At 45.6% G+C, this 27,541-nt stretch overlaps 1 protein-coding gene and 1 pseudogene across 2 annotated transcripts in view; one reads left to right on the forward strand and one right to left on the reverse strand.

The window, feature by feature from the left end:
• LOC147651556 (coiled-coil domain-containing protein 180-like) overlaps window positions 1-27,541 on the forward strand; it is a 241,593-nt pseudogene extending 214,052 nt beyond the window's left edge. Inside the window, exons 29-32 of the transcript XR_015274118.1 lie at window positions 23,226-23,370; window positions 23,724-23,884; window positions 24,663-24,800; window positions 27,029-27,541. The product of XR_015274118.1 is annotated as a coiled-coil domain-containing protein 180-like (transcript). The remainder of the gene's footprint in view (window positions 1-23,225; window positions 23,371-23,723; window positions 23,885-24,662; window positions 24,801-27,028) is intronic.
• Window positions 5,436-7,094, reverse strand: LOC147651569 (syncytin-A-like). The gene has a single exon (XM_086842855.1). It carries the CDS (start codon window positions 7,046-7,048, stop codon window positions 5,489-5,491), a length of 1,560 nt encoding a protein of 519 aa, XP_086698981.1. The 5' UTR covers window positions 7,049-7,094; the 3' UTR covers window positions 5,436-5,488.

Raw genomic sequence — 27,541 nt, forward strand, 5'->3', positions numbered from 1 at the left:
GGGTGCCTCTTTCCCGGACTTTTTCAAACCTCGGGAGAGGGGCGGGGGACATATAACACCAAGCACTGGGATAACGTTTCAGGGACAGGGAGGGGAGGGGAAAGACACATCACAGAGAAACAAAGTAACTCCCAGAAATATGCACCACCACAAGCCTGGTGGGGATCCTGATGGCTGATCCACTAAAACTTGGTGCTGGAGAGGCTGTGAGAGACTTTGGCACAAAACTGAGCCTATTTCAGTGTCCTTTTTAAAGCTCAGCAGGTTTTGGGAGGAATCATGGGGGACAAGAGTGTCCTGAGCCTCAGTCAGATCAACCCTTGCTTGGACATCCTCAGGTTGGCTTTTATTCTTTTATTGTTTTTCTGCATTTTTCCCCTCTATCCATAGCAAAGAAAGCCCTTTGACAGCAAGAACTTGGAGTTCTGTGTAGGATGGAGGGGTGAGGAGTGTCCCAGTGGCTGCTGTGTGTCCAGGAGTGCCCATCTCACCAGCTGCAGTCATGGCAGGCCTGGCTGTGAGTGGCTGGACTTGGGGTTCTCTTTGTGCCGCCTCCCTGCTGCCCCAGATCCATTTGACAGCTGGGATTTGCTGGAGTTGAGGCACATCCCTGCTCTTCCCAGAGGCCACCGGAGCAGAGGTGTGTTGGGAGGGAGGGAAAGCACAGGTGAAACCAACATTGGTACCTGACGTGAGCACCCCTTCACAGAATCCCAGGATCACTGAGGCTGGAAAAGATCCCCAAGGTCACTGAGCCCCACCTGTGCCCAATGCCCACCTTGTCCCCAGCCCAGAGCTCTGAGTGCCACATCCAGACTTTCCTTGGACACCTCCAGGGATGGGGACTCCACCACTGCCCTGGGCAGCCCCTGCCAGTGCCTGACAATGAAGAAATCAATTTCTTCCATGAAGAAATCCTTCCAGATCTCCCCCCTGAGCCTCCCCTGGCCCAGCCTGAGGCCGTTCCCTCTCCTCCTGTCGCTGTTCCCTGGCAGCAGAGCCCGACCTCCCCGGCTGTCCCCTCCTGGCAGGGATTGTGCAGAGCCAGAAGGGCCCCCTGAGCCTCCTTTGCTCCAGGCTGAGCCCCTTTCCAGCTCCCTCAGCCCCTCCTGGGGCTCCAGACCCTTCCCCAGCTCCATTCCCACCTCTGGACATTCCAGCCCCTCGGTGCCTTTCTCGTGAGGGGCCCAGAACTGGGCCCAGCTCTGGGGGTGCCCCAGCAGTGCCAGCACAGGGGACAATCACTGTCCTGCTGCTCCTGCTCACTCTGTTTGGGATACAAGCCAGGATTGTTCTCCTTGCCCACCTGGGCTCGTGTCCAGCAGCCCAGGTCCCTTCCCAGCCACTGTGCAGGGGTGGTGGCCGAGGAGCAGGGACCCTTCCTGCTGTCCTTGTCAGCGATCCCACGCGGCAGAGCCGGGCAGACACCAGTGCCACGGAGCTGTGGTGGCTCCAGGAGCTCTGCTGTGTGCCCTGGAGCCGGGCACAGCCTGGGGACACGTGCAGGGCAGCACAGCTGGCGCTGCCTCCAGAGGTGCTGCTGCCTCCTGGCTCTGCTGGGCTCCATCACATCCCGGCTGGATCCTTGGGATGGGCTCAGCACACAGAGCTGGGGCTGGGATGGCAGCTGGGAGCCTGAATCCTGTTAGATCCACAAGGAAAAGGTGAGGAGGTGTGTCCCAGCCCTGCATAACCAGGGAGGCTTTTCCTGCAGGTCCTGCAGCACTGCAGGTTAAACTCACCCTGCTCAGAACCTGCCTGTGCACAGGAATGTGTACAGTAATTGCCATTGCTGTAACAAATCAACTTGTTCTGCAGAGCTGAATTGTTGTTGTTGTTGTTGTTGTTTTTGGGTGAGGGGTTTTTGTTTGGTTGGGGTTTTTTTAGGTGGGGAATATCGAGTTCTCAGCATTTTCAGTGTTTGTCCAAAACCATGGAAAATTCCATCCTCCCATGAAGTTGTGAGAGCACAGCACTCTGGCTTGTCCAGTATTTCCTAGAGCTGTCCTGGATTTTAGCAGGAGAGCTGCATCCTGCAGGCATTCCCTGCACTGAGCACATCCATTGTGATACCCTTGGGATATGTGATACACCCATTGTGTGGCCCTTGGGATACAGAGGTGGCACTGGGAAAATCACCATCTGCTCAGGGCTGCCTGCAGCCTTAGCCTGTGGCAGGGGTTTACTGGGATACATTTGATGCAAATCCCACTGCTCACCTCAAGTTAAGCAGCAGGCAGTTGCACTGCTGCATCTCCTGCACGTGTTTCAATGAGTCCTGTGGATGCAGGCTGGGAAGTGGGAGGATGGAGACTGCTAGGGCAGGTGTTCCATGTGTCCCTGCTGATGGAGAGGTGCAGATCTCTCTCCCCCAGAGAGCTGTGAGAGGGGCAGGGGTTGGTGTCTCTGGCAGAAGCAGGATTTTCCAGCCTGTTGCTTCCAGAGTCTCTTCACCTGCGAGTGCTTTGCAGGAATGTCACATTTCCTGTGTCAGAGCAAAGGGCATGATTGATATATTCCCTCTCCTGAAAGGGCAGCTGGTGTCTGGATGGGCTGGCTGGCCCTGGAAAGGTGACCTGGGGGCACTCAGACCTCCTGCTGCTGGCCCAGGCTGTAGGAATTGCCTTTGCACAGCTCTGGGTATGTGTGCAGGTCCTTAAACCAACAGATTGTTATTCCACCAGTCCTGTCCCCTCTCAGCAGCTCCCAGCCATCCCTTGGTGCCCTCCTGGCACGGAATTCCCCAGGGCAGCATGGATCTGGGGACAGCGTGGATCTGGGGACAGCGTGGATTTGGGGACAGCATGGATCTGGGGACAGCATGGATCTGGGGACAGCGTGGATCTGGGGACAGCGTGGATTTGGGGACAGCATGGATTTGGGGACAGCATGGATCTGGGGACAGCATGGATCTGGGGACAGCGTGGATCTGGGGACAGCGTGGATTTGGGGGCTGGCACCTCTCCCCATGGGGCTGGGGGGTGGCTGGGCAGCCCATGGAGATGTTTCTCATTGAGGTTTGCAAGGCACAGGGCAGAGCTGCTGGGGTCACCTGCCCAGGGCTGCTTGCTCTGCCTCTGGATTACAAGTTTTATTTATTTTTTTCCCCCAGGAAAGTGGCAGAGGCTGGACAGGCTGGTGGGGATGCTGAGGCAGCTTTCCCTCAGTCAGACCCCAGGGCTGCTCCTGGAAAAACATCATTTTCTTTTGGCTCCAAAGGGCTCTTCCCAAACAGAGCCCCACGGGGGCAGGGTCACTTTTACCAGGGATGCTTTGTCATTTTTCTTTTGCTAACAAGAGCTCCAGGAAGATTCTGCTGAGACTCCCCCTTCATGTGCAGCCCAGGTGTTTCCAGCTCAGCTGCTGGAGCTTCCAGTACCAGTTTCTCTAACACTTATTTCACCCAGAATATTCTGTAACTCGCTTAAAATGAAAAATGTAGGAGTTGGGTAAAACAAATTGTATTTAATATCAACTTAATTAGCCCAATGATATTGCACAGATGGCATTCTGGATTTTCATGTTTTATTCAAGAAACCTTTTGGGTTTGGGATAATATATCTGAAACTGGGACAGAATTCAACAGCCTCACCTTGGCATTTAAACCAAGTCTGCTGCAGAGCTCCGGAGGGCTGGGCTGGGCTCTCTGGTTTTGGGGTTCTGGTCTTGGGTGGGCAAGAGTAAATGTGGAGATTTCCAGCTGGACTCACAGGCAGGAATAAAGCTGGATGATGGAAGACAGCCTAATAGACAGCAAATGATAAACAGGCTTTTAAAGGGGAAAGAAAGGTGAAAAGCTGTGTTTCTTGGAGACCAGGCAGGAGCTCTGGGAGTTTCTGTGGTCAGAGCAACTGCTTGGGCCAGGAGAAATGAAGAGAAGGATCCAGGGAGAGCTCAGAGCCCCTTCCAGTGCTTAAAGGGGCTCCAGGAGAGCTGGAGAGGGACTGGGGACAAGGGATGGAGGGACAGGACACAGGGAATGGCTCCCAGTGCCAGAGAGTGGGTTGGATGGGGTATTGGGCAGGAATTGTTCCTTGGCAGGGTGGGCAGGCCCTGGCACAGGGTGCCCAGAGCAGCTGGGGCTGCCCCTGGATCCCTGGAAGTGTCCAAGGCCAGGCTGGACGGGGCTTGGAGCAGCCTGGGATAGTGGAAGGTGTCCCTGCCATGGCTGGGGGAGGAACAATACGAACTTTAAGGTCCCTTCCACCCCAAACATTTCTGTGATAATTTTTCCTCTTCAGCCCCAGTTATTGTCAGTGTTGGTTTTTTAAGTGAAGACCAAGTGGACCAATTTCCAGAGCTCTGTTCCTTTCCTTCTCTGTGATGTCCCTAAAAAGTGATGCCTTAGAGGCTCACAGTGGTCCTGAGCTCTGAGAGAAAATCTTGTCTCCCTTTTTTTCTGAGGACACACCATGAGCCCCAGCCCTGGCCCTGCCTCTCAGCTGCCCTCTGTTCTCTGAGCCTCCTTCATCCACTGCTGACTGTCCTTGAAGAGCTCCTCAGGAGCAGCAGTTTTCCTTTGGAGCCCAGGCTGAGGCTCCTGGGAGCATCACAGCGGGATCACACGGTGTGCAATTCCCAAATTCCCTGTGTAGCCCTTGCCTGGGGCAGAGGAGCTGCGTGGCTGTGTCAAGCTGTGTCAGGCTGTGTCCCACCTCCCTGTCCCAGCTTCACTGAGCAGTTTCCTGCCTCAGAACATTCCAGCCCCCTTTTCTTGGTGACCCTGCTCTGCTCCCAGCCTTAGCAGCCAGCCCAGTTTCAGGGCCAGTAGCAGACTTTTCCAAAATCCTTCTGCTTTATTGAGACAGCACCCCCAGGGTCCCCAGGGAAGGGCTGTGCCCAGGGATTCTGCTTCCACTTCAGTGTTTTGTCCTTGTGTGACCTTCTGGACCCTGGTGAGGCCTGATCTGAAGCTCCTGGATGAAGGAGGTGTCCATCCCCAGTGCGAGGGTCTCCAGTGCTAATCCCTGGCAGAAGCAGGGTTGGCTGCCAAAATTTTCTCTTCAGTGTCAGAGTGTGCTTCTGTTTTGCAAAGGAGTGAAATTTCCATGTGGGCAAAGTCCTGGGCTGATTTGGGTCCAGGACAAATCCCATTTGGACCATCCCACGTGAGCAGGTGAAGCTCCCTCAGTTCCCAGCAGGCTGTGTCCTGGAGGACAGGAGAGCTGCTGGGTGGCCAGGCTTTGAGGAGTGCTGGCCAGGTGTCGGAGAAGGGAGACGCAGACACCAGGTGGTCGTCAAGCAAATCTCCTTTATTGATCATTACACTCGTGTCTAAATGCATGATTTAATTAGCTCATACATATTGCAAAAGTATAGCTCATCATTGGTTATTCTGCTATCTACATTACTGCAGTACATAGCTATGTGCTTCTGCATTCTTGCGGTTAACAGACCGTCCCTGGTTCTTCTTTCTCGTTCTGTTTGCCACATTCTTGTTCTCCTCCCCATATCTCAAGGGCAATCCGTCCTTGAGACTGCCTCTGCACTAGTGGTGTTTTATCTCTAGCAAGTTTGTACAGTCATGGCCTTTCTCGCTTAACCATTCTGCCACAAAAGTCTCCACACTTCCCCCGTTTTCTTTTTGGATTACGAGGTTAGCATGTTTTTCTAACAAGGCCGTAGTTAATGCAATTAAACGGTTCTGAATGCATTGTAAAATACATGGTCCAAAAAACAAAATTATAACAACAAGCAAAACTGGTCCAGCCAACATCATAAGTACATTTTTCACCCATCCTCTCATACCCCAGGAGTCTAACCATTCACCTACTGGGGTTGACTCAACGGTGATTTTCTTCATATTGTCTTTCAGTTGTTGTAACTGCTTGTGAATAGATTCAGAATGATCTGACAAATTCATACAGCACATCCCTTCAAAATCCTGACACCCATGTCCTTGAGCTAGTAATAAAAAATCTATAGCAGCACGATTTTGCAATACTGCATGCCTAACACTACTAACATCTACAGCTAACTGAGATAATATATTTGTGGTTACATTTATTTGTTTCTCGGTCCAACAGGCAAGTTTTCCCAACTGTGCTACTGCAACTCCGGGGAGAAGTATAGAAGCAATGGTATTTGCGGGTTTGTCCCATAGCTGTACTTCATCCTGACAACCTTCTCCCAGCAGCTTAGTTGATCGCCGCTCCCTAACTCGCTTCTGATTCCAAGTACCATTAGCATGTAAAAGTTGTTGAAAATCGGGGGCAAACATCGTAAGTTTTCCAAGATAACAGGGACCTCCCCAAGGTTTTGATGGTATGCCTGCCCATGCCCGATCCCCACAAATTAAAAAGATTCCGGGTGGTAATTGTTTCGGTCTTCGGTTGATATCATCAATACTTGCAATAAATCTAGACCCACAATAAGTGCCTTTCTGATATCTATGATCAAAAGGAGACACAATAGTACTGCCATTACTGGGCCTGCTAAGCAGTTCTTCCCATGGGTATTCTCCAGGGTGTCCGAACTCGATACAATAGTTTCCTGCCTTAGATCCCAACAGCTGCAGTTCTTGAGGTTCTGTTCCTGTTCTATTTAACTTCATCGTAATATTGGCCATTTGTTGTGCAAACGCTGTTGGCATAAATGAACCTCTTTGACAAGGGGGGCAAATTGTTTGGTTACACTGGCTATTAAGAAATGGTTGTACCCTTGGGACCCTAGTTGATAAAAAGGCCGCTATGCATGCTACCGTATGATTTCTTTCTATTTTAAATTTAGTCCAAGCATCAAATTCTTCAAAATCCATTAAGGGTAGTCCAATGAGACATGTTCTAAATGGATCACTTGGGGTGGCCATGGATAAGCAAAAGGAATTAACTCCTGTTGCATTGGCCCATGCAATCCACATATTAGCCCTCGGGTTGATGTCCAGGATTGCTGTGGTAGTTATGAGCTGACTGCTCAACCATAGCCCTAGTAGCCAGTACTTCGCCCCAGTTGTTATCTTCCACTTGCCACCATGGTGGGATAAAAATGTTACCCACACACCGAACTCCCATAACGCTGGAGTAGTTTTGTTTCTCAATCTTAACTGCATGTTGCTGAATCTGAAAAGCCCTTTCTATCCACTCAAGTTCTTCCTGCGTGGGGTCTAACCCTTGTGTCCTCCTATACGCGATGAAGGACCTTACTGCATTCTCTTTCCTGACGCTTAGCCACTCATGGTAGCATTTCCTACACCAAGGTGATCTCAATAACCCTTTTGCAATCCACACAATCTTACCACATCCCCCACATAACAACCTGACCCACACAGCACACGGCCCAGGGCAGCTTTCACACTCAATATCTGGTATGGTAATTTGTTTACGGTATCCACGGAGCTCGGTAACGATTGATACCCAGTCCTGCGGTGTCTCCCAATTTAATTCGAGTCCAGTCAATCCTCTTAGTTGCTCGAGGGCTGTGTTCACGGATATGGAGAGCTGCTCAAGGAGGTTACTGGCCATTGGCTGTATCAATCCAGGGCTTCACCCATCTAGCTGGAATCCACAGTGTTCCTGAGGGGGTGGAAACACAAACATAACCTCTGCCCCAATACAAAACTTCCGCAGGACCGTTCCATAGTCCTGTTTTCGGGTCTCTATATCGAACGACAGCTTTTAGACTCTGTCTCTCCTTCTGTCCTTCCCTTTCTGCATGCTTAACTGCTGGTGGTTCACTTTCATCCCCAAAAACACATAAATGATTTAGAACAAAAAGAGTCCTGGCTAATTTTTCCTGCGGATCTGTTATTTGCTCCTGCTTTCTTAGATACTGTTTCAAGGTTCCATTTGCTCTTTCAACTATGGCTTGCCCCGTGGGTGAGTGAGGAATTCCTGTAACATGTTTGATTCCCCACAATCTCATAAATCGACTGACTTTCTGACTAATATATGCAGGTCCATTATCAGTCTTTATTTCTCTTGGCAGTCCCATCACTGCGAGACAGCTGGTTAAATGCCTAATCACCTGATTTGCCTTTTCCCCCGATTGAGCTGTGGCCCAGATATATTTGCTATATGTATCTATGGTGACATGCACATACTTCATTCTGCCAAATTCAGAAACGTGCGTGATATCCATCTGCCAAATGTCATTACTCTTCAACCCTCTAGGGTTTACACCACAACCCAACCCTGTACCACTATTGTGATGACTGCAAACTGGACAAGCTCTTACTATAGCTTTTGCTTCTTGGATTGCTATTCTATATTCTCGCACCAATCCTTTTGCATTCTGGTGGAATCGAGCATGCGACTCCTTGGCTTCTGCTATTTTGTCATCAACTACATTCATTACTAATCTATCTGCTCTTGCATTTCCTTCTCCTAATCCTACATCCCACTTGTGGCTTCGAATGTGAATAACACAATAGGATTCTGTTCTAGCCCTCACAGCCCGTTTTAGTTGCAACAACAATTCATATAGTCTTTTGTTCTGGACTTCCTTGACTGCTGCATCTTCTATTCTTTGTCCTACCCCTGCTACATAGTAAGAATCTGTGACTACATTTAAAGGCCCTTGTAGTTTACTTAATGCCCATACAACGGCAAGAAGTTCTAATGTTTGCAGACTGTCTTCTGGAGCCGCTTCAATCAGGTGATGTTTCCATTGGGACCCTTCCTTCCAGGTTATGGCTGCTTTCCTTGACTTTTTCCCGGCATCTGTGAAGACCGTAACGGCTTCTGGTATAGGCTGGTCTGACCGCAACGGTTTTGCAACCCAGTCCCAATCTTTTAACCATAGGAAATGTCGTGGTATTAAAGGTCCTGTACAAACAGATGCTCCTGATCCCAGCAACGCTGTCTGTAACTCCTCCGAATTATGCAGGTACCAGTCTAGGTCTTCGTTTTTTATAGGTATGTAAATTGTTGTAGGTTCAGTTCCAGTAATTTCTATTATCCTGGTACGGCCTTTACATAACAGGGTGGCCATCTGTTCAATTTTTGTACTTATTGTCCTTTTTGCTTGTAGTGGTGGGGATAGCCATTCCAGGACCCTCATTTCCCCCGCTTTTTTCTGCAATTGTGTAAGAGTGCCGAGAAGATGTTCTGAGGTATTCCATATAGTAAGGTTAATGGGCAAGTCAATATCGCGACGGGAAACAAAACCTACTTTTATACACTGGAGAATATCTTTGATTGCTTTGTTCTGTTGAGGGGAAATCGTGACAGGCGAACTGGGATCTGTTCCCTTCAACAGTGGGCGAAGGCAGTTTAGTAAGGTGTTTGGGATGCCAACTATGGGTTTCAACCATTGAAGATCACCAAGTAGGCGTTGCGCGTCATTTAAAGTGACAATTTTTGTTGAGAGCTGCAGTTTTTGTGGACGCACAATTTGATTGGTAATAGTCCATCCCAGGTATTTCCAAGGTGCGGTCTGTTGTATTTTTTCTGGAGCAACCACAAGAGATGCTTTTGCCAATGTAGTTTGGATCTCTCTCAATTGATCAGAAGTGAATTGGGGCTTTTGAGCAAAAAGAATATCATCCATGTAATGATAAATTATGGTCTCAGGCCACTTTTGCCTCAAAGGCTGTAGGGCTGCATCGACATATAGTTGACACAAGGTAGGGGAGTTACGCATGCCCTGAGGCAATACTGTCCATTCAAATCGCTTATCAGGTTCCCCTCTGTTGATTGCAGGCAAGGTAAAGGCAAATCGCTTTGTATCCTGTGGGTGGAGGGCGATAGTGAAAAAACAGTCCTTTAAATCGATGATCAGAAGGGCCCAATGTTGTGGGAGCATAGCTGGATTCGGAAGACCTGGTTGCAATGCTCCCACAGCTTCCATTTGATCATTTACTGCTCTCAAGTCATGCAAAAGACGATACTTTCCAGATTTCTTCTTAATCACAAATATAGGAGTATTCCATGGGCTAGTAGACAATTTTAGATGACCTTGTTGAAATTGTTCTCTGACTAGTTGATGTGCTTGCAACAAACTTTCCCTTTTTAGAGGCCATTGCTTAACCACCACTGGTTTGTCGGTTGTCCAGGTAAGTGGAATAGGGAAAGTCCAAGCAATGGCAATTACTCCAAAGGGTGCTCATTAGATAGAACAACTCCAAGCTGGACTAAAATGTCCCTTCCAATTAAACACTGTACTGTTGGAGGTAAAGGGACAACGGACAACACAGCCACTAATGTTTGCCCATCGATGATCACTTGTATAGGGGGTGTTCTTTTAGCTAGCGTGTATCCCCCGACTCCGGTCACTGTATCCATGGTTTGTCTGGATGGCCAACTGCTAGGCCAATACTCCGGAGATACTATGCTGGTGTCTGCTCCCGTGTCCAACAAGCCCCAAAGTTGTACTGATTGTTCAGCATATTTCAATGTTATTTTCTTTTTTGGTCTGCTGTTTAAGTCCATTGTGAGCATGGCTGTCCCTGATGATCCAAATCCTTGATTATTCCGAGGGCCTTGCATCAATGTTTGAATGCCTTTGGTTGTTTGTGGCAGTGGTATAAATTGGGCAATGCGTTGACCGGCTTCAACAGTAATTGGAGGGTAGAGCGTATATGCCATAATTTGTATCTCTCCGGTATAGTCCGCATCTATGACTCCAGGTAAAACAAATAGGCCCATCACAGAAATCGAGGAGCGCCCCAATAAAAGTCCTCCATATACTTGTCCCCTAATCTTTATTGGGCTGTAAACTCCCGTAGGAATTCGAACAGGGTGCGTTGTCATCAGCGTTGTTTTCACTGCTGCTGCCAAGTCAAGTCCCAAGCTCCCGGCAGTGGCTGGTTGTAGACACGAGGTGGCGCTGACGTCGCGGCAGCAACTTGTGTCTGAGCGCGGCTGCCATTCGCGCTCCGCCGTGAGTTTCCCGAACGCCGGCGGCAGGCAGAAGAGTTGTGCGTGTTGCTTTGACAATTTTGGCACCAGACCCCAGTCGCGCGGCATTGTCGCCTCATGTGCCCTCCTCCTCCACAGCGGTAGCATTTCATGGAAGGGGGCTTCTGGGTCGCAGCCGCGGTTGCCGCTGCTGGAGCGCGGAGCGGAGCAAGAGCAGCTAACACTTGTGTCTGTGTACTTTCTGCCTGTTTCTGTAACCCCTCTCCTAATGCTTTAATGGCATTCACTAGGAATGCTTGTTGCCCTGTTGGTTGTAATGCCATTTTTTCTAAGGCTTCCTCAATCGTCCAATTAGCCCCCAGGGTCGACAGAACTCTTTTAGTAGTCTCGTTACTATTCTGCAAGGCACACTGTTTAAGCAAAGCCCCTCGCATATACTCAGGGACCCCTGCTCGTTCTATAGCGGTAGCAGCCTTATCAACAAAGTCTCCAAAAGACTCCTCTCTCCCTTGTTTGATTCCCATATACATGGGAACTCCTGAACTATCTTTCACCTGACTGATAGCAACTCTAACCAGACGCATAGCTTCCCTACCTTTGTCTGGTCCGGAAATCATCTGAGCCTCGGTTCTTCTATAATTTCCTAATCCCATCATCTCTTCCACTGTAATTCCCTGTAACGGATCACCGGGTCCTCTTTGAACTCCAACCGACTCTTGAACTAAAGCTTGCCAATGTGCGTTAAACAGCAGCTGCTGATGTTGAGTAAACATCAGTTTCACAATGCTTCTACAGTCATTGACAGTTAGCAAATGCGTATCAAATATGTAGTCTATCATTTGTTTAGCTGGTTCACTCTTAAATCCAAATTGACTCACTGTCTGTCGCAGCTGAGCTAACAACTTCTAATCAAGAGGTGTATAGGTCCCTAACTGAACAGCTTGTCCTTGTTGGTTTACCCCCGGGGTGTAAACTACAGGCAGAGCCCACGTCCTCGCCGCCTCCACGGTGACTTCATCCCCACTCTCTAGCCCATGCTTAGCCAATGCGTTCCATGCTTCTCCCCTCTGTCTAGCCATTTCCTCCCACAGGTCACTCTCTGCCCCAGGGACAGGATCTGGCTCTGGCGGAGATTGTGAACTACGCATTCCAGGCTTAACAGATTGGGCTGAAGGGTCCTTAATATCAGAGGTGGCTACGACAGGCACTTCAACGTCCTCTGTGGACTCATTGAGAGGGGGTGCCGAGGGCCAAGCACAATCATCTGTGCCCAAACTGCTAGAAGCAGGTATAATTACTTGGGAGACACTTGGTGCTAAAGGTTCATGATCTCCATACCGTGCATTCCTTTTATAGGCTTCTACTGCTTGCTGAGCCGCTCTTTTTTCTGCCTGATGTTTCAATAGAGTATTATGCACAACTCGCCAAATTTTTCCTAACTTTATTGCTGTTTTATCTTCTTCTAAGACTGCTTCACACAACACATCTCCTAACTTACGCCACTCACTCAATTCATGTACCGTGTGCGGGTTGGAAAAACAACCCTTCGCGTGACCCCATGCTAGCAATCCCGGTACGTCTTTTCTAGGATTTATGTCTCTAACCCCCAGCTTATCTAATAACCCCAAAAATAAATCATATGCTGCTTGCCTGTCCATTTTTGTCGTCAGCGCTGTTGCACCCCTCCGGCTCCGGCAGCACGTATGGCTCAAGACCACCGATGTAGTCCTTGAGGGTGCTTTCCCTTCGTCGTTTAGCACCGACCCGGGTGCCTTGGGTCCCAACACTACTTCACCGACCGTGGCGTGTTCTCTCCCCCGCTTTTTTCTCAGCAGGGGGTCGTCGTCGGGGTCACCATTTGTCGGAGAAGGGAGACGCAGACACCAGGTGGTCGTCAAGCAAATCTCCTTTATTGATCATTACACTCGTGTCTAAATACATGATTTAATTAGCTCATACATATTGCAAAAGTATAGCTCATCATTGGTTATTCTGCTATCTACATTACTGCAGTACATAGCTATGTGCTTCTGCATTCTTGCGGTTACCAGACCGTCCCTGGTTCTTCTTTCTCTTTCTGTTTGCCACATTCTTGTTCTCCTCCCCATATCTCAAGGGCAATCCGTCCTTGAGACTGCCTCTGCACTAGTGGTGTTTTATCTCTAGCAAGTTTGTACAGTCATGGCCTTTCTCGCCTAACCATTCTGCCACAAAAGTCTCCACATATACATCTGAATTCACCAGCATTTTTGTGTGGTGCAGAAAACAACGTGAAGCATTGCTTTTGTGAATTACTGTTTTCAGCTTCTCCTCTGAGTACCTGGGATTTTTAACCAGTTTTTATCAGTGGTTCTAATGGTCTAATGGTAATGAAAGTGGAGCCTCTGAAACTCCTGTGGATGGGGACTTTACTTCTCTGGTGTTTGCTTCTGCTTTAGGTAGCGAATTCCAATTTGCAGTCAGCCACATGAAAGTCTTACCTGGAAAAGCTCCAGCAGAAGAGAGATGCTTATGTTCGTTCTACTGCAGATAAAGAAGTAACTTTTAATCAGCATAAAATGGTACTTAATTTGATTTGTTATTAATTGTTATTAATTTGGTAAAAAGTAGTATTTTTGAGGAAGACTTACGTTTCCTCATATTTGGGGCTGGGCAGGAACACAGAATTTTTGCTCAGAAAGATCCTTGTCCTGGATTCAGCTGGGATGGAGTTAATTTCTTCTCAGTAGCTGTTGCAGTGTTGTGTTTTGGGTTCAGAATGAGAATGGTGTTGATAAATCAGTTTTTGCTAAGTTGTACTTATCCTAAGTCAAGGACTTTTTTTCCTTGTCTCCTGCTCTGCCACTGAGGGGGTTCACAAAGGAAACCGGGAGGGAGCATAGCTGAGACAGGTGACCCAAACTGGCCAAAGGGATATTGCAGCCCATGGGATGTCACATCCAGTCTGTAAACTGGGAGAGTTATCTGAGAGGGGCAGTCTGGGTTCAGGAAGGGGCTCTGGCATCGGTCAGCAGGTGGTGATGGTGTTGTGCATCACTTGTTTTTCACTTACTATTATTGTTATTATTGCTGTTGTTACTATTATTATTATTATTATTACTATATATTTATTTACCATTATCACTGTATTTCACTTTACTTTCAATTATTAAACTGTTCTTATCTCAATATACATGTTGGCCTTTGATTCTGCTCCTCATTTCACCAGGGCAAGGAGGGAGAGAAGGAGGGTTGAGTTGTGCAGTGCTTAATTTCTAGCTGGGTTTAAAACCACCATAGTCCTTTTTGGACACCCTGTTTTCCTGTTTACCAAACCAAAACCTCAGCCTCGTATACAATCTCATTTCTTCCATGTATGTGTACATAAACTGGTGGCAGAACAGAGGCAAATATGTTGTTTGCAAGAGTCAGCATGTTTGAAAAGGTTAGAACAGTTAGTTTAGTAAATACCATCTGTCTCACCATCTTTTTCAGGCTTTAACTTCTGAAAAGTTGTATGATTTTGCCAGAGAGGTGTTGGAACAGCTGAAAAAGAGGAGCAAGTATCTTGACTGCTTCTTAGTAAAAGCAAAGATTCCACATGCCACTCTAAGATAACATTCACCTTCTCTATTTCCTTTAATATTAAGAGAATTTTCCTGTGTACATACTTTAATGGCTTTTCAGAATCTGTGCTTTGAATTTTCAAATGAAAAAAGAATCTGCATTATGCCAAGATGTCAGAGACACTGTAACATTAGGACAGCCTTTTTAAGAGGCTGAGTAAATCACCAAGTCTACAGAACGCTGAAAGAGATGCATGGCATTGCAGTGAGTTGCTCAGTTCTTCACAAGAGTTTGTTTTCAAGGTGTAACACTATTCAGAGGTACATATTTCACAGGTTTCTATTTTTTTTTTTTAAATCCCAGATGTGTCCTGAAGGGATTTTGTTTTTATCAAATGGGGTTTTGTAGGAGACGCTTTCTGGGGACGGTCAGAGACACGGCAAAGACCTCTATAATCGAGTTAAGTGTTAGAAGTTTATTTCAGGGCATGGGGTAGAGAGGTAGAGAGAGAGAGCAAGAGAGAAAAAAGAGAGAGCGAAAAGAGAGAGAAAAGAGCGCGAGCTCTTCTATACCACTACTTATATAACCTATACCTTTGAATATTCTATTCCTTAACTAACCAGTCTTTCTAAGTATACTAATATAGTAACATTTGTGTACAACCTATAGAAATCGCTATTTTTGCATATTTTTAGTTATCTCAGGGTCCTTCAGACCTTTCCTTATAAGGCTGGGATGAGGGGTCTCAGCTTGGTTTTATTGCAGGAAAGAATGTGTTCTGGCATACCAGCCCGGTTGGTTTCTTTGAATTATTCAAACTGTGCTATCATTTGTATTTCTTCCTTAGCCTTTCTGGCTACAAAATCATATTTATAATTTCTTTCTAATTCTACCTTCCCAACATCTCCCCCGTTTTGTCTATGAATAACTAAGATATTAGATACGGTTCTACTCATTAGTTTCTGCATGCATTGGAGTATACAAGGTATAGCTATTAAAACTACAATTATCACTATACTGATTAAAACAAAAAGATAAAAACAACATGCACTTGGGTAAACGACAGAACTCCATTTTTTTTTTTGAGCTGCTTCTGGTAGATCACTTTCTTCTTGAAGATTCTGCGTAGATCAGGCTTGAGCGTCTGCTTGGCTCTTTTTTGCAGGTTCACTGGCTGGTGTGGAGGTTTCAGCAGACTTCGATGTGCAGTAGGGTTTCAGTGAGCTTTTGATCTCGTGCCTCTGCTTGAGCCGCGATTACTGCAGCTTGTGATGTTTGTGCTAAAAGAGCTTTTTCTAGCTTCTCCCCTAAGGTTCTCCCCAATTCAGTTGCTTGAATTGCTGCTACATGTTGTGGACTTCCTATTTTGTTACAAGCGTCTATCATTTCTGGCACTGTTGGCTTTTCTTTTCCCAGGGCTTTGATCACCTTCTTACATTCGGCATTAGCATTATTTTCGATAATGTCCCGTATCATAATTGGACGGGCTATATCATCACCACACTGGCGTTCAGCAGCTTGAATTACACGATCCACAAATGTTGTGAATGGCTCAGAGGCTTCTTGGCTAATAAGGTTATAAGCTTTTTCATTTCGGTCATCTGGAGGTTCACCTGTGAGCTTTGACAGGGTGAGAGCACGCAAATCTGGATCATTACTACGTCTATAATTGTCCAATACATTTCTGAGTAGTCTCTTCCATTTCAATTCCCATAGCATAAATTGCGAATCTGTAAGGGTGATGCTAGCAAGATTTTTGCAGTCATTGGGTGTGAGAGTATGCTCTTCTAGTGTACTTTTCAGCAGTTGTTTAAAATATGGAGAGCAAATGCCACTGTCCTTTATCGCTTTTCGCAGTTCTTTTATCTCCTGGGGTGGAATAGCTGTCCATGTTCTTGGACCGCCCGCCTGCTGACTAAATAACACCGGCATTGCTAGGGGGTTTATGTTTTCTTCTTTGCAAATTTGTTTTTTGACTTCTAGCCAGTTTGTAAGTTGGCTATCATCATAACATTCTTGGGAATTTATGTGTAGTGGAGCTTCGGATTTTACAATCTCACTTTGAAGTGGTAAAGTCAGGGGATTAGCTGTTGCATGCATAGAATAGTTCACTGTCTCTCCTGTATTTATTAATGCAGATACTGTGTTAGAAATTCCCCCTTCCTTTTGTACCTTTTGTGTAGCCAGGTGTAGCGGCGGCCTTGTAGTTGTAGTGTCGGCTGACAGCAGCTGCGATAGGGGACGGTCAGGGGGCAGAACGGGGTGCTGGACTTGTGGATAAGCCTCTGGGAGCTGCGGCACGGCCGGGGGCAGGGAAGCAGGTTTCAGTTGTTCGCAGTTATAATGCGCGGGGGCATCTGACAGCGAAGCGGCAGTTCTTGGTGATATTACAGCCGGGTCTGGTAGAGGATCGGGGGGATACACAGGACCAGACGCTGGCGGGAGTAGCACGGTGTTTTGTGACCGTGTGGAAACCTGTGGCTGACACTGCGTTTGTGTAAGTTCCGGTCCAGGGTCGGTGGTGGCGGCTCTCGTGGCAGACAGAACCGGGACCTGCTGCGGCTCGGGACCGCGTGGCCAGAGAGAAACAGCAGAAGGAGCTGAGGGGCCCGGGGTGGACCGGGCAGCGGAGGCTGGAACGTCTGCAGGTCGCGGCAAAACGGGAGGCGGAGAAAAATGAAACAACGAGATCGAGGCAGCAGTGGTCTGTGTCAGCTCAGGGGCCGGGGTGTGACCCGCTGCTGCCGGCGGGGCTGACTCCGCGGTGACAGGAGGTAGTGGAAGAGTTAAGGAAGAGGCTGAAGTGTGGTTTTGTAACGCAGATAGAATATAGGCGGTAGCCGCGATGACGGCCGCAGGGTGCAGCGGGGGAGGAGCGGGAGATTCTCCGGTGGGGAGGAGGGGTGGTGGAGTTGAGGCGACAGCACCGACGGGGGGAGGAGCCACGATGACATCGCTGGGCGGAGGCGCAAGGGCGGAGTCAAGGGGCGGGGTCGCACCGGTGACGGGAGCGGGAGGGGCGGGGTGCAGCGCGAGGGCAGAGCCGGGGGTGGGCAGCGCGGGGGTTGTGACAGCGGAAACGGGGTTTCTTGAGGGAGCGGGGAGCTCGCCGCTTGCCACACTGGGGGCGGGAACAGTATCGGGAGGGGGAGGGGGAGCAGGGGCGGGGGCCGCAGGGTCCGCCGAGGGGGACGGGGTCACCGGAACAGATTGCGAAATCACGGGGGCTGGGGGGGGTGGGGAAGGGACGCGCGGAACTGCGGATGCTGGAGTCGCTGAGTTTTGGGGGGCCGGAACGGGCCTGGCCACGTTTCGGGTCTCCGTGGCCAGGGACAAACGCGTAGTAGGGACCGGATCCGACGCGACAGCCACTGATGGTTGTTGCTTATTATGAAAGAGTTCTACGAGGGCTCTGCACGCTGGGACCAGCTGCGTGGCTGTCATATCGCGGTGTGAGATATTATTAAAGAGTTTAATACCGACCGTGTCCCAAAAATCTCTAGTAAATACAGCTGAACGGTCAGCGTTGGGGAAGTTAAGTAGAGTCCATTCTAAAAGATCTTTTAGCTCTTGTTTCGGTAAATTATTGGACTCAGAGCGTAATAAATGTTTTAGTCGCTTATAGATGTCTCTGTCGTGAATAGAGTAAGATTGTCCCATGATTAAAACTTGTGCGCACTAACCTCAGTACCGGAGAAAACAGCGTATCCAATCCCAGCTTCTCGTGGGGGCTGGCCAGGCTCCCCTGCTGCGGCTCCAGACGCTGCTTTTCGGGTTCCTTCACCAAGCTCCGCTTCTAGCTGTTGCTTTGCAACACTGCAGCGAGCTCAGAACCCCTTTCCAGCACAGCACCAAGCGGTGCCAGGCACCTCGCTGTGCTCCACTCCTGGGCTGAGTCTCCCAGAGCTCCAAAAGACACCGATCCTCAGCGTCTCTGGACTCAGGAACTCCCCTTGCAACTTTAAAGAGCTTCGGCCCAACTCGCTGCTAAGCAGCGTGGTCCTTGCTCACGGTACTGGGAAAGCAGGCACGACAGATAAGTGTTAGTTACCGTCCATGAGGGTCTCTTACAGCTGAAGAAAACGATCTGCTCCTGGCTGGTTCGCCAATCTGTAGGAGACGCTTTCTGGGGACGGTCAGAGACACGGCAAAGACCTCTATAATCGAGTTAAGTGTTAGAAGTTTATTTCAGGGCGTGGGGTAGAGAGGTAGAGAGAGAGAGCAAGAGAGAAAAAAGAGAGAGCGAAAAGAGAGAGAAAAGAGCGCGAGCTCTTCTATACCACTACTTATATAACCTATACCTTTGAATATTCTATTCCTTAACTAACCAATCTTTCTAAGTATACTAATATAGTAACATTTGTGTACAACCTATAGAAATCGCTATTTTTGCATATTTTTAGTTATCTCAGGGTCCTTCAGACCTTTCCTTATAAGGCTGGGATGAGGGGTCTCAGCTTGGTTTTATTGCAGGAAAGAATGTGTTCTGGCATACCAGCCCGGTTGGTTTCTTTGAATTATTCAAACCGTGCTATCATTTGTATTTCTTCCTTAGCCTTTCTGGCTACAAAATCATATTTATAATTTCTTTCTAATTCTACCTTCCCAACAGGGTTTGTTTTCTTTCCTCCCTTTTCTGGAAATTCTGTCTTTATTTTGTAATCTCAGTGGATCATTGTTTTAAGAGTATATCCTTAAATACTGTTTATGATGATTATGAGAACCTACTCTTAACTGCTTAGAAGTGTTTTAGAGCTGTGTAGCTGTAACAACATCGCTGACAAAAAATTTACTTTAGCCTGTGAAGCAAGATACTGTCCATTTAGAAAATCTGCTTTAGTGGCCGGTCATTACATGGAATGCTTTCACTAACTGCTACAGTCTACAGGGCTTCCTTTATCTTTCTTCCCATTTCAGGAGGACTTCACCACTCCTGACACAGATGGGATATTGCAAGGGGACTTAGCAACTCTTGACATGAATGGGAGGTTACAAGATTCCATTGCTCCTGCTGTCCCAGAGATGAGAGCAAAAAAGAGCTCTCATTGCAGAGAAGATAGTCTCAGAGATGAGAGCAAAAGGATGGTGATGGGACTGGATCCTGACAAATTCCCTTTGTTAAATCCAAGCAGAATGGATACATCTATGTTTAATGATTTGGCAATAAATGTTATCAAAAATTTATCTGGGTAAGTACTTGTTTGCCTAAAGGTATTTTTCTTTCCTTGTCTTTATTTATATTTCCTTTGCCCAGAACTAGTGAATAGACTGGTCATAGGTAATACTACTATGTATTTTCTGATCTAACTTTAAAAATTAGTCTAGCTGAGACTGCTTTCTTTTTAAAACCAATATTTCTCATAGCCAAATATATTTTTGAGTAATAAGTGACATCTAGTATACAATGATAAATTTCAGCTATTTAAGTTTTGTCTTCTAGAGATTTATTTTAGTTAAAAGGTGATTATCTGCTGCATAGTTGACTGAATATAAAAAGTGTAAAATGAAGACTATGACAAATGTTTGATTTGCAAATAGTATTTTAATGTAGTTTTGCTTGTGGAAATTCCAAAACACCAGTTAAACAAATCAGTCCCATGAAATTACTTCTATGTACACTGTCAGTTGTGAAAGTAATCCTATCTGTTACATATGAGCTCAGAAATTTAGCTCAGCACGTGACAGGGATAGAGAGCATGCCTTGTTTGCTATTTGTTATTCAGTAGTACTTAATTTGGTTTTTTTTTTAGATTTGACCTATCAAAAAAATCCCCAAACCTAAACCGCGGGAGGACAAATGATCCAGGTGTGCCTGTATTTCTTTTAATATTTTCTTTTCATCTAAATTGCAGTTCCTGGCATTTTACTGCACACGGTCCAGGCCAATGGCTTCTATGCTAGGAACTCTGAGATAGTTGTGCTTCTCACCTCTTTTCCTGGACATTTTTACTTAGATTAAGATGATTTTGAATTCCTAAAACAATGAAAGCTGCAGAATGAGATAATAATGTTATAAAGAGTACCTGTGATAGCAACAGGGAAGCAGGGTTGAGAAAAGAAGTGGTGCAAAAATCATGAAATATAATCAGTGTATTCTCACAGTGTATTATCATCTACTCCAAAGTGAGCACAGAGGTAACCCTAGATGCTCCCTGCCTAGTGTTCCCATTTCCTCATGTCTCTTCTGCAGACCTTGACTCCTCCAGCCATTTCCAAAGCTTTCACATTTACAAGTCCCCATGACCACTAATACTATGAATGTAGCCCATTCATTCTCCTTATTAACCTGCCTCAAATTTGCTTTACATCTCTTCCATTTACCATGTATTTCCTGTGACATTCCTGGGACTCATGCCCCAGCTCATAACCTTTATTGCTGTTGCCACTTCTGAGTTACTTCAGGCCTGTCTGACAGAAATGATTGCTCCTGTTGTTGTCCCCTACATATTATAAGGAAACATTATAGAAATAAGAATACAGTATACATATACACATCAAAAACTTCAGTTGGTTGGCATTTATGCAATATCCTTCTTCTTCCCTTGTTAACTATAAGCAATTCTTCCCCCAGTAAGGAAGAGGGTATCTGATGCACATTCTCAGAAGTCTTCTAGCAAGAGTTCATCTCGGGGTGAAACAAAGCGAAAAAAAAGGTGAGACCCATAAAGTGAGGAATTCCATTTAAAGTATTCCTATGCAAGAATTTACCTAGACTTGGTCTATACACTGAAAGATTCATACTGCTTATTTGTATTGCCCTTCTTTCCATCTACTGCTTATCACTTGGAATCTCTTACCTCTTTATGTCCACATGATCAGCTTTGTGGGGCTTTTTCCCCACAGTTTGACTGGAAAAACATTTTTCTTTTTTGCCTTCAATCTGCTGCTATTTTGTATTTTGCAGTTGTTGAAATACAGACTAACCCTTCAATCAGTGGGGCTGAATTTTCAGGTGTGTCTAAATAGGTTGTCTTCAGCTTAGTCCACAGATTGAGGAAATGAGCTACTGTAATAGTGAAAACAACAATAAATTTTTGAACAAGTGAGAGTTTAGAGGAGAATTCTGAGAATAATTTTCCATCAAAATACTCTATTTATATTGTCATGGTTTGAGAATGGTATTCCCCAATTTTGCACTCCTACCAAAACACTCCAAACCGTGTGCCACTTTCTTACTCCCCTTTCCCTACAGCAGCTGGAGAGGAAAATTGGAGGAACAAAAGGTGAAGATAAGGTTGAGATAAGAACAATTTACTAGAAAGAGCAATGAGATTAAAAGAAGAACAGTAACAGCAGTGATGTTAATAGCAAAGTGTACAAGAGAGGCAAGCGATTCATATGTGAATGCTCACCACAAGGAAACCCGTGACAGTACCCGACTGCCACCACATTCCCCAACAGCAGGGACCCTTCCACCCACCCCCACAATGATGAGAGGTGGTAGGGAATAACTTCCAGGTCCTGCTCATATCCCCTCCTGGCTGCTGTAGAAATTAACCCTGTCCTGGCCAGAACCATAGAATACTAGTTTTGGAGTTACCTTTTTTTCTAATTTTTCTTTAGTTTCATGTCTGTTGTATGATTGACTAGCTCAAATCATCAGTCAGAGAGGAAAACACTTGTGGATAGTTTAAAATTAATGTTTTTCCTTTCCAGTGAAAAAGGCGGGAAATCTCTTACCAGGGACGAGAGAGCACAGATACTTGGAAAGAAACCTCCAAATCTGAGTGAGTCGTATATTTCCAGAACAAGAAATTAATCTATAAAAAACCTTGATGTATGTATGTATGTATGTATGTATCATTGTGACCTATAGAATTCACTACTGAAGGTATTTAGCCTTGATATTTATAGGTCAAAGTACTTCCAGAGCACTTCCTTTTTGCAGCATTGTAAGAGTGAAGATCTAAGCCACCTAGTTCATTCTGTCTAATGTCTGAAGTGGGGGGTCTTACTGGAGCCCATTTTGTACATTTATAAGAAGTGGGTGGGGAATGTAAAATAGCCTCTGCTTCAATTCTTTTCACACCTAAGAAGACCAATACATTTTATGTCTTCATTCTTGTGCTCAGTGTTCCATTAGCAGGATAAACAATGAGCAAACAGGTTCCATTCCCTTTCTCTAAGAAAATTATCATATTGTTTCTGGATCTGTGCAGCTGTACTCCATAGAACTGAGATATTTTGTACATGCCATACAAAACTATGAAGATTAGTGCTTAAGATATTTAAGCATTTGAGAATTTTATTCCATATTCTTTTTCAGTATAATTCCAGTAAACAGCTCAACCCACCTTCAAATATTTTTTCTTTATCTAAAATGCATACTTAGTTCTTTGGGCACAGGAATTTGGCTAAGATCACTTTTTTTTGACAGTGGCATGGCAGTGCTCTCCAGTGAGCAATTACAATAGCTCCTTGTCCTGGCTGCATCTGAAGAGAATCTGTGCTAATGTGGGGAAAAGTTCTTAGGCATTCTGAATATTGGTTTGTGTATGCTCTGAAAAGCATACGGAAATTAATCTGAACAAAATATTTGGAAAAACAGTGAATATTGCCAGTGTGATTATTTAACAGTTTGATCATCAATTTAAATTTTTAAATTTTTTTTGGTTTTCAGTACTTTTAAGGGGATTATTACGAATATTCTCTGGAAGGGTAACAACACCTTGCTCTGCCTTGGTGAGGGAAGGAAATGTCATGTTCTTTAGTCAGTTCTGCTTTCATAGGTGTATTCTTGTGTCAGAGAAATAATTTGATTCTTTCAATGTTTGGCAGACAGTCCAAAAATTTTCCTTTCCTCTCCTACTCTTATATACCTAGATGTGACATGTTTAAATGTATTGTCATCATTTTTTTCTGGTTTATCTTTCCCTTCTGCAGCAGTTCTATGGAGAAAAGAAGAATCCTCAGATGGGAATGCTTGAAGATCTGCCAGACACATTTGAACATTGGGCAGAAATGCTCAGAGTGAAACTGCTGTCATACCAAAGGCAGACAGATGATTACTATAATTTCTGTCTTACAGGTAAATTCATTCAGTTCAGATTTGCATTTTCTTGTGTATGTAATTTTCAGTATATAAGCTGAAAATTGCAGTGACCAAGAATTATGTCGTTGTAATCAATCACACTCAGTGAAAAACTCCAGTTGACTTTACTGGAAATGGAGCCAATATTCTTTTCTATGTATTATCAGCTACAAAAAGTGTAGCAGAAGGGCACTTGACTAAGTTAAAAGACCTGTACAAAGTCACATCTTTGTGCAAGTGTATGTTTCTCAAAGCATTGCACCTAGAAGAAGAATGTCAGGGACGTGATCTATGTGAGAGAAAATTCCAGGCTGTTTGTGTCATATACACACCCTGTCTTTTCCAAAAAGAATTTCGGGATCAGCTGAAGTGGTTTGAGGAGGAGCTCTCTTCTGTTTCCCAACTGGTAGTGGAAAGTCTTTTAAAAGAACATGAGCAGAAACTCAGCTCTTTTACTGGTCATATTCAGCATCTCTTCAACAGACAGCTGAAAGAGTGGGAGGATGTGAAGGTATGTATCATGAATATATTGGAATACTTTTTAGTGTAACCAATGCCAAGGGCATCAGATTGATAAAATTTTACTTTTCTCATTACCAGTGTTTGCTTCATCACTCTCTGCTGGGCTGAGCACAGATGTAATTTCTGTGTTTGCAGTCTGCTTAGTTCTCCTGGAAGCTTTGTATTTCGTGGAACTCTGTCCCTTCTCTCCCACCTTTCAGCTCTGGGCTGCCTCTTTCTAATCTTCTCAGCTCTGCCTGTCATTTTACACTTGGATTCTCAATCCAAAGTGAGGGCTGTGACCTTGTGGTGTGGCCAGACAGCTCCTACTGTATGGGTGCACTCCTTTGTAAGAATGATGATGTAGGGATAATGAAATACTGTTATTTACCATCATTCATAGAAGTGGCATATTTTGTCAAGTAATATCAGAACTGAGAACAGAATCATAATGGAGATCATGTAGAAAATGCTACAGTGTCTTGAGATGACACCTTGAGTATTAAAAATATTACAAATATTGAGATATAAAAAATATCTTACTTACCACGTGGTAGATGATTTTTTGTTGAAAATAAATCCCAAAATGAGAGCAGAGGCCAGCAGAGAGGCATTTTGGTGCATATTGTACTGCAGAGTTTATATCCAGACAGCCAAGAAGTAGCTCCATTTTCCTTGTCTCTCTGAATACCTTTATAGAAAATGTTTGTAGTCTACTTCCTTTTTATGGCTGTCAGTACATTCTTTACTGAAGGCATTTATTTCTTTCTTTACATATTTGCTTAAAGACTGTGCATCGGAGAAAATTACATTACTCCCTAGGACACCCAAATAACTCCCTTCAGCTGGAGGATTTGTGCCAAGAGGAAATGAAAAGGCAAAAAGATCAAACTGATGGTATTCACCTCAACACAAAGATGCTGCAGGTAATTGTAAAGTCCTTGCTTTATATGAACCTAAATGTTGCATTTGGAAAGGAGGGTGTATTTTGGATACATTTTTCCTCCCCATCTGTCTTGGTTTGAAAAGACAGGTGTCTGCTAAGGAAGGCAGAAACCTTCCTTATAAAAATAAAAAAATACAAAACAAAAGAAAAAGAATCCACTGGCAGAATCAGTGTACAACCTGACACCCTGTTGGTCAGGGTGTTGGTAGCAGTCTGATTAAATAGTGGCTGCAGTCCTCCTGGAGTGACAGATGTGGTTCTGTTGAAGCAATGATTCCATAGAAAGGGTGTAGTTTTCCTCTGAAGGTCTGGTGGTGTAGGTGGATCCAGTCTTCCTCTGGGAGTTCAGTGGAGAAAGGCTGCTTGTGGTGTTCCAAGTCTCAGATTATATCCAGGTAGGAATGCTTGGCTCCTCCCTCTGGGTGGAGCATCTCATAATGGGATGATGTAATTTTATCAGTCTTGCAGTGAGAATTAATAGCTCGTTAACAGAAGATATCCCCCTGGATGGAGGATGGGTTGTGGAAGAGATAAAGAACACTGCCACAGCAGGTTTTAACAGCTGGGCCATTAAGAGAAGATATCTCTTATGATATGAGTTATGAGGGATGGGTCATGAAAGAGGTAAAGAACACTGCAGCACCAGGTTTTCACAGATGGTAATAGAATACATACTTTTTGTTAAATCTTTTATTGCAACTGAAGATACCATCCAAAGGAAACTTGAATTTTTTTTAAGTTTAGGCAATCCTGCACATTTTGCTAAACTTTTAAGTGATGTACTGTCAGCATTAGATCAGTATAGACATAAATACATCTGCATACATAGAAGTGCTGAGATACATTGTAGAACTTAACTGTATTTTGTATCATTCATAGAACCTATTGACTATGAGCTTAATGGTGGGTGGGAGTATTGGCTGTGGTGGTGACATCCTCTGGTTGTTCTCTTACTTCCAGACAACAGATACCTGGAAGAGTTTCTTCTCTGTGTATTTTATTAGTGCAAATAATTGTCACTTTTCTACACAAGATGAAGAACTGAAATAAGCTGAATTTACAGGAGAGATTCAGCAATCAAAATACTTTCTCCCCTTTGCCCCCTGGGTTAATTAAAGGTTGGTTCCCCAGCATTAAAGCCCATTGTTTAGTTCTCTCAGGCCACTTATTCCATATTCTACACTGTCTGCAGAGTACTGGTATTTTGAATTCCAAAGTAGTGTCTCCTTCTATTCCTAGCTCTGCATACAGACACAGAAACACAAAAACCCTGTTTAAGAGGAACACTGTTGCTATCCTTCTCCCTGATGGGACCCCTCTGTCCCACCCCCCGTGGTGCCTGCTCGTCTCTGGGCACAGGCGGCGGAGGGGGTCCTGGAGTGGATACAACACGGACTCAAAGTATCTAGACACAGGAGGCTCAAACTTGCTGGAATAATCCCGGGTTTATTGTCTGTCGTCCATCCGGGGCAAGAGAGAGAGCGAAATGCTCTGGGTCTTATCTCTTATACCAGGGGGCAGGGGTGATCAGGGGATGCAGGGAGGTCACAGCCAATGGGAAAGGGGGGGGAGGGAAAGAAGGTTTTCAGGTAGGAACTAACATTACACAAACCAGAGGTGAGTTTTACCCTTGGGAGGTACCAAGATTTCTAGATGCACTACAAAAGAGAAGGAAATCCAGATTCTCCATTCTACCCTGACTTTCCTCTGTTGAATCTGTTTATTGATGAATTCAGCTAATGGTTTTTGTTCCTTGTTTACCTGTATTTTAGGAAGAAACCATCCCGAGCATGACAGTTTTGTGGACATTTTCTCAGCATGGGGATTTTCGGGATGGCTGTCTTCTGTATTCCAAACTGTTTTAGGGTTTTTTGCAATTGTTGTTGTTTTGATTATGTTTTCTGTTTTGCAACGTTGGTGTGTTACAACCACCACCAAGTTAATTTCTCCTGCACCTCAGATAAATGCTGTGGAATTCCCAAATCCCAATACATCCCAAACCCCTTCCCCTTGGTTTTAAGAAGTAAAACCGAGTTCCCTTCCTTCTTTTGGAAAAAATTAGGGGGAGATGTTGTAGTTGATAGCTTGAAATATATCTTTTCCCCTCTTTTAGTCCGTTTCCCGCCCCCCCCCCCCCCCCCCCCAGCTTCTCTTTCTCCTGTTTACCTGGTGTCAGGTTACCACGGTTACTGAAGTTTCTCTCCTCAGCCCCACGGCGAGAGGCCGGACAGAGAAAAGAGAAGACCCTGCTGGCATTTCCAGCTGCTTGAAGTTTCTTTAGCCCAGGAAAGCACGGGCTTGGGAGAAGAGAGACCCTTCTTTCCAACACGCAAGTTTGTAACTTTGTTGTTCCTGTCCCAGAATGCCTCTGAGCTATGGAAGCTGAGAGGCCATGCTTACCTTGCCTTCCCTTTCTTTCCCCCCTGTGTTGCCAGGAAACCAAGCCCGCCCCCTCTCCCCCCCTCTGCCCCTCTGTGGAGAATACTCCTACACCTTTGTGGGCATTTGAAGAAGTTGGTGTCTGTTACTTCTTCTCTTGGTGTGTGTAACCTTGATTTGTAGAAAGTTTGTAAGATGTACTAACTGAGAAAAATAATTGGTTCTTTCTCTGATGTTCCCTCCCTCCGAGAAACCCTGTTAAAAGAGACCCCCCAGACCCCAAATCCTTTGTCTCTCGTCCTTTGGATTCCCCTTCACAGAAATAAACTGTGGCATGCAAAC

The sequence above is a fragment of the Cyanistes caeruleus genome, chromosome 9 (assembly GCF_971803275.1).
Source record: "Cyanistes caeruleus chromosome 9, bCyaCae1.hap1.1, whole genome shotgun sequence".
NCBI classification, from domain to species: Eukaryota; Metazoa; Chordata; class Aves; order Passeriformes; family Paridae; genus Cyanistes; species Cyanistes caeruleus.

Excerpts from the sequence above, each read along its gene's own strand:
- LOC147651569 (XM_086842855.1), bottom strand. The coding sequence starts at position 7,048 with ATGCAGTTAAGATTGAGAAACAAAACTACTCCAGCGTTATGGGAGTTC.